Source organism: Ciconia boyciana, chromosome 3 (genome assembly GCF_034638445.1).
Source record: "Ciconia boyciana chromosome 3, ASM3463844v1, whole genome shotgun sequence".
NCBI lineage: Eukaryota > Metazoa > Chordata > Aves > Ciconiiformes > Ciconiidae > Ciconia > Ciconia boyciana.
The window spans coordinates 36502794-36515224 of NC_132936.1; the positions used below are offsets into that span (position 1 = coordinate 36502794).

Here is a 12431-nt window from a genome sequence, read left to right on the forward strand (position 1 = left end):
CTTTTACAAGGTATATTAACTGCGATAGACCAGCTGCCCAGGCAGTCTGACCAACTGGGGCAGAGGATTTTGTCACTAAGCTCTTTGATAGCTTTTGTATGGAGCAGAGGTCTTGAAGGATTTGCTTCTTCCCCAGGATTTATCCCTAAGTCATTAACTTGAGTTAAGAATTATACTATTCATAAGACTGACAAAGGAGATTCTTCTCAAATGATTGTTGTAATGATTTCAAACTCTCTGTGTTAGGGTCACTATTTGGGCTTTTCAGTCTGAGAAAGTGACCATACATTAGCTGCTTCCAGTTATCACTGTTCTGCTAGCCTATTCAGGGTAGGTGTCAATTTTTTCTCTTTTCATTCTTTCCCTTCAATTTCCATTTTTTTGTGGGAGGGATCTGTTGCTTAAGTATGCTTATTGCAATAGGTTTAATTCTGTTCATAACTTGTGGTTAGTAAATTTCTCTTACTAAAGTAACTTTTATTATGATCAGTTCTTGAAATCACTTTTTTACTAAACTTAAGCAAAATATGAATTGGAGAAAGCATCAGCCCCTTTCTCCACGTGATTGTCCAATACTTATTTCGTAATATTTACTGAACGTGAATGGAAGAAAACCTGTCTTCTGGCACAAACATTATTTTTTCATAATTCTTCAGACCTGTGCTTTCCCCTGTGTCTGTGGAAATTCTGAACTGAGAAATTTTTACCTAAGACTCCCAGATGTTTCAGCCATATACTTTACTATAATGTGCCTCCATCTACAACTTTATAGATGCTTTTCTTTCAGTGTCCTGAGTTGAAAAAAAATAATCTAAAAAGACTTGTGCTGTTATGAAATTGAACCCGTATATACTAGCTGATCCCTTTTCTTTTTACCATGCAACATAGTAATTGAGTAAACTGGAGTGGTGCAAATTTTACAGGGTACATCATCTGATCATGTAAAAAATCCCAATAATACTAGGCTGGTTTACTTTTCTAAAAATAAGTAATTTTTGTAATTTTCTTTTCTCATTCTCTTTTCTGAAACAAACAAATGCAGTTAATATATTTAGTGTTTACCCTGCCCAATTTGACTTTTTTTATTTAACTCTGTTGTTTCACAAAGGTCACTGTCTCAGTTTTACCTTTAAAAGGTATGTCTAAGATTTTTAGTTTTCTTTGATAGTTCTAGGGCACAAGGGCAGATAACTGTCAAAATCTGGTAATATTTTACTGTACTTTAACTTAATATCCAAGGTGCCTTAAACAAAGCTGTAACTCTCCTTCTTTATTCTCACATGAAAGAATCTGCATCATTGTCCCCATTTTCCAGGTGGCATACTTGAGGAAAAAAGTCGAGGTAGTTTTACCAAGCTGATCTACAGAGTCACTGTCAGCCATTATTAAAATTTGGAGTTCCTGACCTCTAGTCCTGAACTTAGACAAACATAACAAAATATTTTCAAAATAAGTTATAGCAATCTTATTCGTATGGGACCTAATCAAAGTGCTTTGATGTCCATACAGGTCTCTCAAGAACACAGTACTGTTCTTCAGGTTTTGTTTTCAGGTGGGTAAGTGGTATTCATTTCTCAAACTAAAAATCTGAAATCCTCGGAATTAGATCAGGCCTCTCTCCTGCGTCTCTTGACCCCCGCATTATCAAATTTATGCCCTCACTAAAAAAACAAGGCAGGAGAAGTAGATTTCAAAGGTGAGAGTTTCTATGTGTTTTTAATAATCTGCGTGATGAAAAAGGTAAAGTACATCCTTATTTAACTGGATTCTAGAAAAAAAAGTTTAAAGCCATTCAGATAATTGCTCAGTGGTTTGGGTTTTTTTAATTTGCTTTTATAAACACAGGAGAAAGAAGCTTTTATTCATACCTTTTTTGTATAACTGTAGTGGATGCTTTCTATACAGCTTTATTAATTTCTAGCTGTTAATAGTATCAGTTTTGCAAGGCCTCCAGTTTTGGTGTGGGTTGTTTGGGTTTTTTTCAGCAATGTAGGCAATCTGTCTAGGAACATTTACCTACACCATTAATTTGGAAGTAAACTTTTAGTTTTATTTGACCTCAGAAAATTAAGATATCATTGTATACAGAGAGAACAATTTAAATTATGGTAACTAAAGGTTTCAGTAGCAAAATTCAAAGTGACATCAGGACAAAACTGTTGAAGTCTGAATAATTCATCATTAAAATCATCACAAGGTTTGACATGTATGAAAAGCAGATTAGCCTGAAAAATAAGTGGATGTGCTTAGGGTAGAGAGGAATGCTTGACTGATAAATGAGACATATTGCTGTGCTGGTTTTGGCTGGTGTAGAATTAGTTTTCTTCATAGTAGCTAGCATGGGACTATGTTTGGGATTTGTGCTGAAAACAGTGTTAATAACACAGGGATGTTTTTGTTACTGCTGAGCAGCGCTTACACAGAGTCAAGGCCTTTTCTGCTTCTCGCGCCACCCCACCAGCGAGTAGGCTGGGGGTGCACAAGAAGCTGGGAGGGGACACAGCTGGGACAGCTGACCCCAGCTGGCCAAAGGGATATCCCATACCATATGATGTCATGCTCAGCATAGAAAGCTGGGGGAGGAAGGAGGAAGGGGGGGACGTTTGGAGTGATGGTGTTTGTCTTCCCAAGTAACCATTACACGTGATGGAGCCCTGCTTTCCTGGAGATGGCTGAACACCTGCCTGCCGATGGGAAGGAGTGAATGAATTCCTTGCTTTGCTTTGCTTGTGTGCACGGCTTTTGCTTTATTTATTAAACTGTCTTTATCTCAACCCATGAGTTTTCTCACTTTTACCCTTCTGATTCTCTTCCCCATCCCACCAGGGGGGAGCGAGCAAGCGGCTGTGTGGTGCTTAGTTGCCGGCTGGGGTTAAGCCACGACAATTGCCTGCACAATAACATAATTATTAATTAAAATACAAGGCTTATTTAAGGGGAACTGCTGAAATAGGATGAGGAAAGCTTATCAAAGAAGGTTAATGCAACAAAGATCCCATAAATGTGTTGTTGTGATCTAATTAAATATACAGCGGAGCCAACAGCCCCTGTGTTGATAATTCAACCAGTAACAAAAGCAAAGATGACTAGTCATGGAAAGTTGATCTTGAGATCTCTGAAAGGGCTGTTCCATGTAAACACCAGATGGAACACAGAAAGTACAAAGAGAGGTAATATCCTGGACTCTTCACTTAGAGGCAGTCTTCTCCTGTCATGGGAATAGTGAGGACCCCAAATTCTAATGGCACTTGCCAGTGCCATTGACATGGGTGCCCATGACATGTTCTCTCCTTATATTCCTTTTTAAATCTTTTTTATGGCACATTGCCTCAGTCCCAGTTGCATGGGAAGGGCCTGACTGGACTGAAGGGGCTTAGATGAGCAGGGACAGATTGAAATATGGCATGGCTTATCATCAAATGCAGCCTAGATCCTGCATATGAGTACGTGGAGCAGCACCTATCTTCTCCCAGAGAAACACACAACAGCCTCTATATTCCCATGCAGATGTGGAAGCAGAGGCCCTTTCCTTGTACTCTTGCTGATGTTTGGGGCTGCTTTGCCAGTGCTTTGTCTGACTGTGTTTGCATTACATTTCCAAGCTTGTTTTCACAACCGTGAAGACTCACAACTTTAAAAACTTGAGAGTATGGAATCCCATATTAGAAAAATTACTACTAATATTTAATCTGCTAAAGTCTTGTCTCTGAGAGCTCAGTGCCCTTAAACACAAGATTATATGCCTTGCTTGTACTATCTTTGGGTCCAATATATTCTTTAACTATTTTTAATGCACACAGTAAAAGAACTTTGAGAGGAATTGCTGAGGGGACTTGGCCCCAACAGTTCTTGCATCTTGATGGGTAGTGGATCTTATCTGGGAGCTAACTGGGGTAACTGAGGCACAGGAGAGAACTCAGTTTGGATCTCACTTCTTCAGGTTTAGTGCACTTAGCCAGTGAACTGCTGGGTAGGAGGGCAGTGTCCACTACTGTAGGGATGGTTTGCTGAAAGATAGGGAGCTGACATTGATGCCTAGCTTCAGAACATGAACACTGGCCAGAGGAGAATGCCTGTGTTCCTAAAAGAGAGGAAGAAGGCTAAGGCATTTATATTAAAAGTAATTAATTTTAATTCCTCAAAATGAATATTGACGATGATGAGCTTGGTAATTCCTGTTTGGTATGTTGGCTTGTGTGAATACCATTCTTAAAAGTCACTAAATAGTAACATTACCTGTGGAATGAGGCCTGGGTATCTAATTGTGGCAAAGAGCTATGGGGTCAGGTTGAGGCCTCCAGCTTGGAAGATCCTGTGTTCAGCTGACTGATGTCCACTAGCAGACTTCCTGCACAAGTATTGCAAAACTGGTGTCTACACGCCCAGCACTACAGAACCTTTCATGTACCTACTAATAGCTTGTGTTATGCAAGACTCAGCATCACCTTACATGTCAGGGAGGTGCTAGGCCCTGCCTGTGCAGTGGGGACTTTGTACTGAAGACAAAATACATCTGATCCCTGTATCTCTTGCTTGGATTCAGCATGACAAAACGCTGCCTGCACAAGTTCACAATCTATGCTCAAGCTCTCTCTGACACAGGAGAGGAGCTCCAGGCTTCTGCTTAAAAGGGAAGTTCTTTAATTTTCAACCTTTTAAAGACTATGTTCTTGTTTTGAATTAGATCTGTACCAAGGGATTTTCCTTCTTGAGAATTCAGAAAAATGGTGTTTTTTCATAAATCCTGCTTCTTGGCAAGAATGTGTGATGATGGTCCTTTAAACATTTATGGAAGATTAAGAACTTAGTTACTGTTAACATAGTACTCAAATAAGGCAAGGCTCCCATGAATCCTTATGTGATATATTCCTGTTGTTATCCTTATTTTAAAAATACTAAATGTTTGGTTATAATGAAACAATCTATACCTCAGAACATATATCAAAATAAATCTGGAGAAGAATGTGATAAATTATTTTGAAATATATGGTATAGCAATGACAGTAGTAAATATCTCAATTTTAATAAAAACCCCCAAACTTTTTGTTTTAATGGTGTTACATTCAAAGCTAAGAGATGGCATTAGATAATGGTTCTTTTGCAGAACCCTTTAAATTAACCTGGATTTATATTTTGGTACCAAAGAAAGATCACTGTTGTCATCAACCAATGTGCTTTGGAATTTCAGTAAGTGTGAAGAATTTAATTTCTGCAAGTAGGTAACACTGAGAAACTAAACTAGATATCATAATCCCTCAGCTTTCTCCTCCTCCCAGATACTCATACAAATCTGTGTGGTTTTCTATGAGAAACATAATTGTTAAATCAACCAACTTCAGAAAGAAAGCTGAGAAGATAATTTTAAACTATTTTTATGAAATTTATGCTTGGGCCTTATAACAGATAAACATATTTTTTTCTCCCTCTCTAAACAGACAATTTGGTAACATCTTTGAACTATGCTAACTATACAATTCATGGCAAAATAACTATGGTGAATTATCTACCTATTATAGATGAGAATAGAAAACATAATATGCCACTGGTAAGATTCTCCTGCTTTTGTGAATATAGTTGTCATATACTGGCTAACAATGAATCCATGTTCACAATAGATGCAGTCTGTACACTGTGTCTGTACACAGCCACAAATACTGAATATGCTGAAAGCTTTATGAGTCAACACATGTGATTTTGACACATTTCTTTCCTACCTGAAAGAGCATGATAAGAAACTCATGTTTTCCTTGACATCATATGTCTCATTTAAGGTAGAAATATATACCGTCTCTTTCAGACAGATAAGTGCAAATTCTGGTGAAGAATTCTCCTTGTTATTCATCAGCTGTACTAACCTCTGCTGCTGGAATTCATAGAAAATAACAAAGGCCATCAATGGTTTCATTGCCAACATCTGAATCCTATCATAGTCTGCTTAAGGTCCAGGACCCAGACTAGAAACAGCATTGAAGAATGATTGGTTTTAATGTTGACGTATGAAACATATATCTATTTGTATTTCCTTGACCATCTTAGAAGCATTTGACCTGAAATGCTGTTCTATTATCTGATATGGTTTGCATCAAAGGATGCAAGAAAATGCTTTAAATGTTTGAGTAGTTCTTGGAGGGATGCATCCAATCTGCAGTGATGAAACACTCATTTGGGCACCTCTGCTATTCATTTTCTCATCAGTCTTACTCAAGACATACAGCCATCCTCTGAGAAAATGAGTGAGACAGGATAAGTTCAAGTTCCAGCGATATTTTGCCATGTATGTTAACATTTCAACAATTTTGATGGTGTGAATCAAAGAGTTGCAGTGCAGAATGGGCTTATTAAGGTAACTGTATCCAAATATGATGACGGTTAGGATGGTTGGCATATGAGAAAGCTTACAGGAGCCAGAAGCCACAGTGCCATCTCTTAACTTGAACTTGTGTAATTGGAACTGGTGAATTTTACTCATAGTTTAAGGCACTCGTCATGCAATAAAATCTACAGTCTCTGGCTAATTGACTCCATCTCATTTTGACAGAGAGTGACTTGGACTTAACCTTACTTAACTTAGTTATGTGTCAAGCTGCATAGACCAAGTTGGGTTGGGAGGACACCTGAAGGTCACCTAGTCCAACTCCTTGCTCTAAGCATGGCCAGCGTCTGAGGTAGATGAAATTGATCTAGTTTTGAGGCAGAAGTGGAAAAGAACTTGATTAGAACTGTCTTCATTTTGTGCTGTAACCACAAAATCACAAAACACAAAATCCCACACATCTAACTGTTCATTCACATATAGTTCACTAATCACTATGGTACAGGTGTGATTATATCTGGAATTAATCTTTAAGATTCAGCGACAATGTTCTAATATATTTATTCAAGTTTGGCTTTTAGCCAGGAAATAGATAAGATTAAAACCCACATATAATCCAGTGTTACATTTGTTTGGGAAGGGGGAAAAAAAGGTTTACTTTTCATTTGTTTATAAGCACAACCAGGAAAGCTAACTTTAACTTGGTAATTCTTATTTTATGGATGAAAGCAGAAAACAATGTTAGTGCAAAAAGCAGATGTCCTTTTTTTCTTTCTTTGAAGCTTTATGTTCTTTGACTTCCCTTTCCTTTTGGCACAAATTTGCTTAACCCTTTTTTCAAGGGCAATTATAGTAATGAAGATCTGCAACACTTATTGCTGAATTGGAATAGCCGAGCGGGAAGGAGTACGTCAGAATGAATTAAAACGATTTCATAGAGCACACACAAAGTCTTTGTGTCCTAAAGAATGGCTGAGTAAATAGCGGATATTTGCTTGCTGAATAAAAAATAACACTAAACAGCCTTGAACACTCTCTGGCTCCCTTACATTCTCAGTATCAAGTGCTAGGATGTAGTCAGCATCAATGTATAGTTTTGGGAGTTCAAAGCTCCTCTGTATTTTGCTACTTAGTCTGGGTTTTCAGTGGTTTACAATTCAACAGTTAAAAATTACTCTACTGCCATATTTTGCACGTAGATTTTTTGCCGTTGCAAAGATTTTCTCCCCCTCACTTTCCCTTCCCATTGTTAGAGACAGTTTGTGTCAGGACAGTGGCAAAGACCTGAGTTCAAGTCCTGAGGTCATTTCCTGGATTCTGGCACTAGTCATGGCCAAAGATAAACACTCTATCTCTAAAGTCTTTATTTTGCTCCCTACAGTTTCCTGTTTGTTTACTGTGGAATTGGAGGTGCTCCTGGACAGCCTCCAAATGGCTGGGAGAAGGACTCTTTTGGTCTTAAATAGGGACAAGGAGGAAGGACCAAAAGACATTACTGAGCAAACCCCACTTTTGTTAACCCACTTTTTGTTAAATATAGATGTGTGTAAATCAGGAATTTGAATTTAAGATAGTTTTGTTCATGAGGGGAAAAAAAATCAACTGATTAACCCTATAAATATTTAGAGATTATTAGCTCTATGTTTTCTCTTTTAAGATGTGTGTATTTTATGTCTTAGTCTCTTATTTCCTAGTCTGTCACAGCTGACATGTACTGCAAACTTGAATAGCCATAAAAGCCTCAAATAATTCATGTTAGGACCACTAATGAGTGATTAATATAAGTATTCAGACTACTGGGAGAGTCTGTGTACTTTTGAAAATATTTTCTGTAATATCTGACCCTAATGCTAAGTCATAAAATAATAGTTGTGGAAGCATCCCTGCTCTGGTAAAGAAGTTTCTTAACACAAGAATTAAGTCTTTTGAGATCTGTGTGCATATATTTCAGATAATGTAGTTTTAAAATATTATATATGGCATGACTACCTGGCAATAAAAAGTAATTATTAGGCATTTATGCATACCACATGTACTTTATAAAACTGGTGGGAAGGAATTTTTCCAATTATCATTCACATGCATGTACAGAAAAAATATTTTTTCCCCTGAAAGCCATCAAAAATGAGAAAATTCCAACACTGCTACATAAGCAAGATGCTATGGGAAGTTTATTATTGGTCATTGTTTCCTGACTGTTGATAAACATTCTATGCACCAAGTCTTCTACTACATCTCTTAGGGAGATAATATACAGTTTTGTATTCCTCTCTGTCAAGACAGCCTCCCAGAATTTTGCTGAAGTCTTTTATGGGAAATGTTTTGTAACATACAATCACAATTTGCGATGGGTGAAACTGTGTGACCCCACTTTTTACATTATCACTTTCTCAGTTCATAATTACAAATATGGACTGTAATGATACCATCAAGCATGCACGAATTACCTGGAATTCATTATATCTCTTTCCGTCGTAGAATACTCAACTTAAATGCAAAAGTAGTGCATTTTGATATAACTTTTCTTCTTATCAGACATAAACTATCTGTCATTCTCTCACTTTTTGCCACATTTCCAAAATATCATTAATGATTAAATGACACTGTTTACATGGAATTAAAAAGTAAAAACAAAGAGCAACAGAATATAAATCTAGTGTTAACTAATACATTACTTTTTCCCAAGATTTTTTTCAGTATTGTAATTGTCCACTAGAGAAGATTTACATCATTTCAGTGAGATACAAGAACTGTGTTCTTTATTTTCTAAAGAAAATCTGTGCAAAGAAAAGCAAGACCAAAAAAAGAAAAAAAAGTAAATAAAACTTTCCAAGGAGCATTGACAGCAGACTATGTTTCACACTGTCTCTTTCACAAATATTTAAATACCCATGAGGAGACTTCTCTTTTGTCATTTTACGTTCTTTGTGTTTAATTAACATGCCTGAGATTGACATAAAATAGGAGGTCATTGACTTGGGCAAGCATAAAGCAGTGGTAATGTTGGTTTTTCATTCAGTTATATAAATATCAAAGCATAGATGGAAAAGTTAGTAAGAAACCTTCCCCAAAATTAAACATGTTCCCCAAAGCTCTAAATCTATTGAATATGGAACTGAACAGGGAAAAAACACATCACCATCTTTTCTTTTTTGTTGTTGAAGAAGCTTTAAAATTGCTGTGAACTTTTAAATGTTTTTAAAAGGAGCAATAGTTAGCTGTTGTACTAAGTACAGAGGAGTTGTCTGTATTTCTGTTTTCTTGAAAATAATTTTACAATTATTATTACAGTAATTCTTACTAGTATTGCCATTTTTTGTATATTTGCCAGTATGGTTTATTCCTCCAGAATTTGTATATCTAAAAGTTTTTGAAGTAATTTCTGCAAATGTCTAGTAAATACAAAGATATACTTTACTACTTTCTTTTCATTTCAAGGATAATAGACCATCTTTAACAATGTCAGCACTTAGGTGTTCTTTCAGCTATTTTGCCCCTTCCTTATAATTGTTTTTTAAATTATATTTTTTCATAACAGAACACACACAGGTAAATCAAAACTAAATGGCATCTCTTACAGAGATTGTAAAGCCTGGGAAACACACATAAGAAATCTTGCCAACATTTCCTTTTCCAACTTTATAGCAGTGTCAGTAACTGTACTGTCTCTTGCTGAATTGTCGAAACACCAAATTCCAAACAAAGAATTCTGTAATGTGAAAATACCCTGATCTTTCAATTTTTTTTTTCAACATATGCAATGTAAATTCATATAAACCTTTAATATATGAACTTACCTCTGCTTCCCTGAACTTGGAGAGCAAGGCAAATGATCAAAAATATTAATCCAGTTTTCAAATGCATGCTGCCTATTGATCATTCACAGTTTTCAAGATCAGTCATGCAGGAAATAAGAATATTTAGGTCAAGTAGAAGAATTTTGTTTTCTTAAAGAACTAAAATCCCCAAACGTCTTCCCTCTTATTATTTTCAGGTGTCCCCAGCCTTGGAATGCATTGAATTGCAACTAGGCAAAGAATGCAACAGGTGCCAGAATGCAGGAACTGGACAAACCCCTCCAACGCACACACTTCTAGCCTGGGGGACTGGAGTGGTAAGATAAGAGTGACGAAGTTATAAAAAAAAGCAGTGTCTGTTTCTGGAATAATCTGTTTATCTGCTGCTCAGACATAATCCCTCTTACGGTCCAGCTGGAAGAGCTTTCTTCATCTTATTAACCTTCTGGAGCAGCATCTGTCAACCCCAGAAGACTTCAGCAGCACCATGATAAACAACGGAAGTCTCTTCTAGGGCCCGTAGCCTTCGAATATTGATCCTTTCAGCATTCCGGAGGTACGGCATGTGAGCAGAGGCGAAATCACAGGGAGACCTAATTGTGCTATTTCCAAACCAGTGATCATAAAACCCAGGGAACTTCCTTTGAAGAGGAAGACAGCTTTTTCTGAAAGAACATACTATACTCAGCTTTTCCACTGCATATATCTTGGAAGCCTCTCTCCCTTCTCATACCAAAAGGTTGCTGTTGCAATATTCCCATCAGAGCAGTGATGATGATGTTATGTGACAACGGTGAAATGATGTGACTCAGCAGTAAATTGCAGCAGTGTTCAGGGCTGGCACAATCTGATGCCAAACTGGGAGTGGGGGAGGGAAGGTGCTGCATGGAGGGAGAATAAGAAATGGTTTTGAGAAATGCTGTGTCAAGCACATAGCTATAACCAGGCCAAGAATTGGCAGTGAGTGAATACACTTTTCAAACAGCTCTGCTCCAGTTTCCCAAATAACTATTCCAGTTACATATTTGGCATGTGCAAGTGTTCCATACTTTTTATTTTCCAGAATGTTTTTTACTGTTGCATTACACCTAAAAAAGCTACCAGGTAGGCATTTGTAATGGTCTGTCCCCCTTAGAGATTTTTGTGCAACTGTGCTTTAACATAGGAAGTATCTAGACTAGCAGAAAGAACCTGTAAGTACAAGTTACTTTAAGAACAACCTTCATTTGAACACAGTACTCTATTTTCACTTAGGATTTAAACAATGGTAGCCTCCTTCCCTTCCCGAGATTGCCTGATTTTAACTACTCAGACCAGCTACTACAGAGACTGGGCTGGGACCAAACAAGATCTGCTTTTTTGTATTTTCACGATCTTTTTCTGATTTTCAGTGCTCATTTTAATGCTTTATGTATATTGTTTCATGTACTTTGTTCTATTGTTCTAACTGTTGTGGTTTAACCCCAGCCAGCAACTAAGCACCACACAGCCACTCGCTTACTCCACCCTGGTGGGATGGGGAAGAGAATCAGAAGAGTAAAAGTGAGAAAACTCGTGGGTTGAGATAAAGACAGTTTAATAGGGAAAGCAAAAGCCACGTGCGCAAGCAAAGCAAAACAAGGAATCCATTCACTACTTCCCATGGGCAGGCAGGTGTTCAGCCATCTCCAGGAAAGCAGGGCTCCATCATGCACAATGGTTACTTGGGAAGACAAACGCCATCACTCCGAACATGCCCCCCCCTTCTTTCTTCTTCCCCCAGCTTTATATACTGAGCATGACGTCATATGGTATGGAACATCCCTTTGGTCAGTTGGGGTCAGCTGTCCCAGCTGTGTCCCCTCCCAACTTCTTGTGTACCCCCAGCCTACTCGCTGGTGGGGTGGGGTGAGTAGTAGAAGAGGCCTTGACTCTGTGTAAGCACTGCTCAGCAGTAACAAAAACATCCCTCTGTTATCAACACTGTTTTCAGCACAAATCCAAAACATAGCCCCATACTCACTGCTATGAAGAAAATTAATTCTATCCCAGCCAAAACCAGCACATCAGTGAATCACTGCACATATCTAGAATAATACACTGATGTGCTGTTTAAATACAACTAAATCTGTTTCCTTTGCTTGCAGAAAAATGACAGTTTAGGCCATCAAGGACTCTGTTTAGAAGACTTTTGATGTAAATTGTTGGTAAGTCTGGGGCTCAACGCATTGTCACATAAAGATGATCTAAAAGTTGCTATGCATAGTGCTGAATTTTAGGTACCCTACGTAGGTATGTAAATCAGGGTGCCAGCCAACTCATGTTACCCATAAAGGCAAGTT

General features: G+C 37.7%; 1 protein-coding gene across 1 annotated transcript in view; it reads right to left on the reverse strand.

Annotated features, from left to right (window-relative positions):
• Positions 1-10177, reverse strand: part of IMPG1 (interphotoreceptor matrix proteoglycan 1) — a 67478-nt gene extending 57301 nt beyond the window's left edge. The window contains exon 1 of the mRNA XM_072857852.1: positions 10111-10177. Within this exon, the coding sequence (XP_072713953.1) occupies positions 10111-10177 (67 nt within the window). The remainder of the gene's footprint in view (positions 1-10110) is intronic.
• Between the last annotated feature and the right edge of the window lie 2254 nt (positions 10178-12431).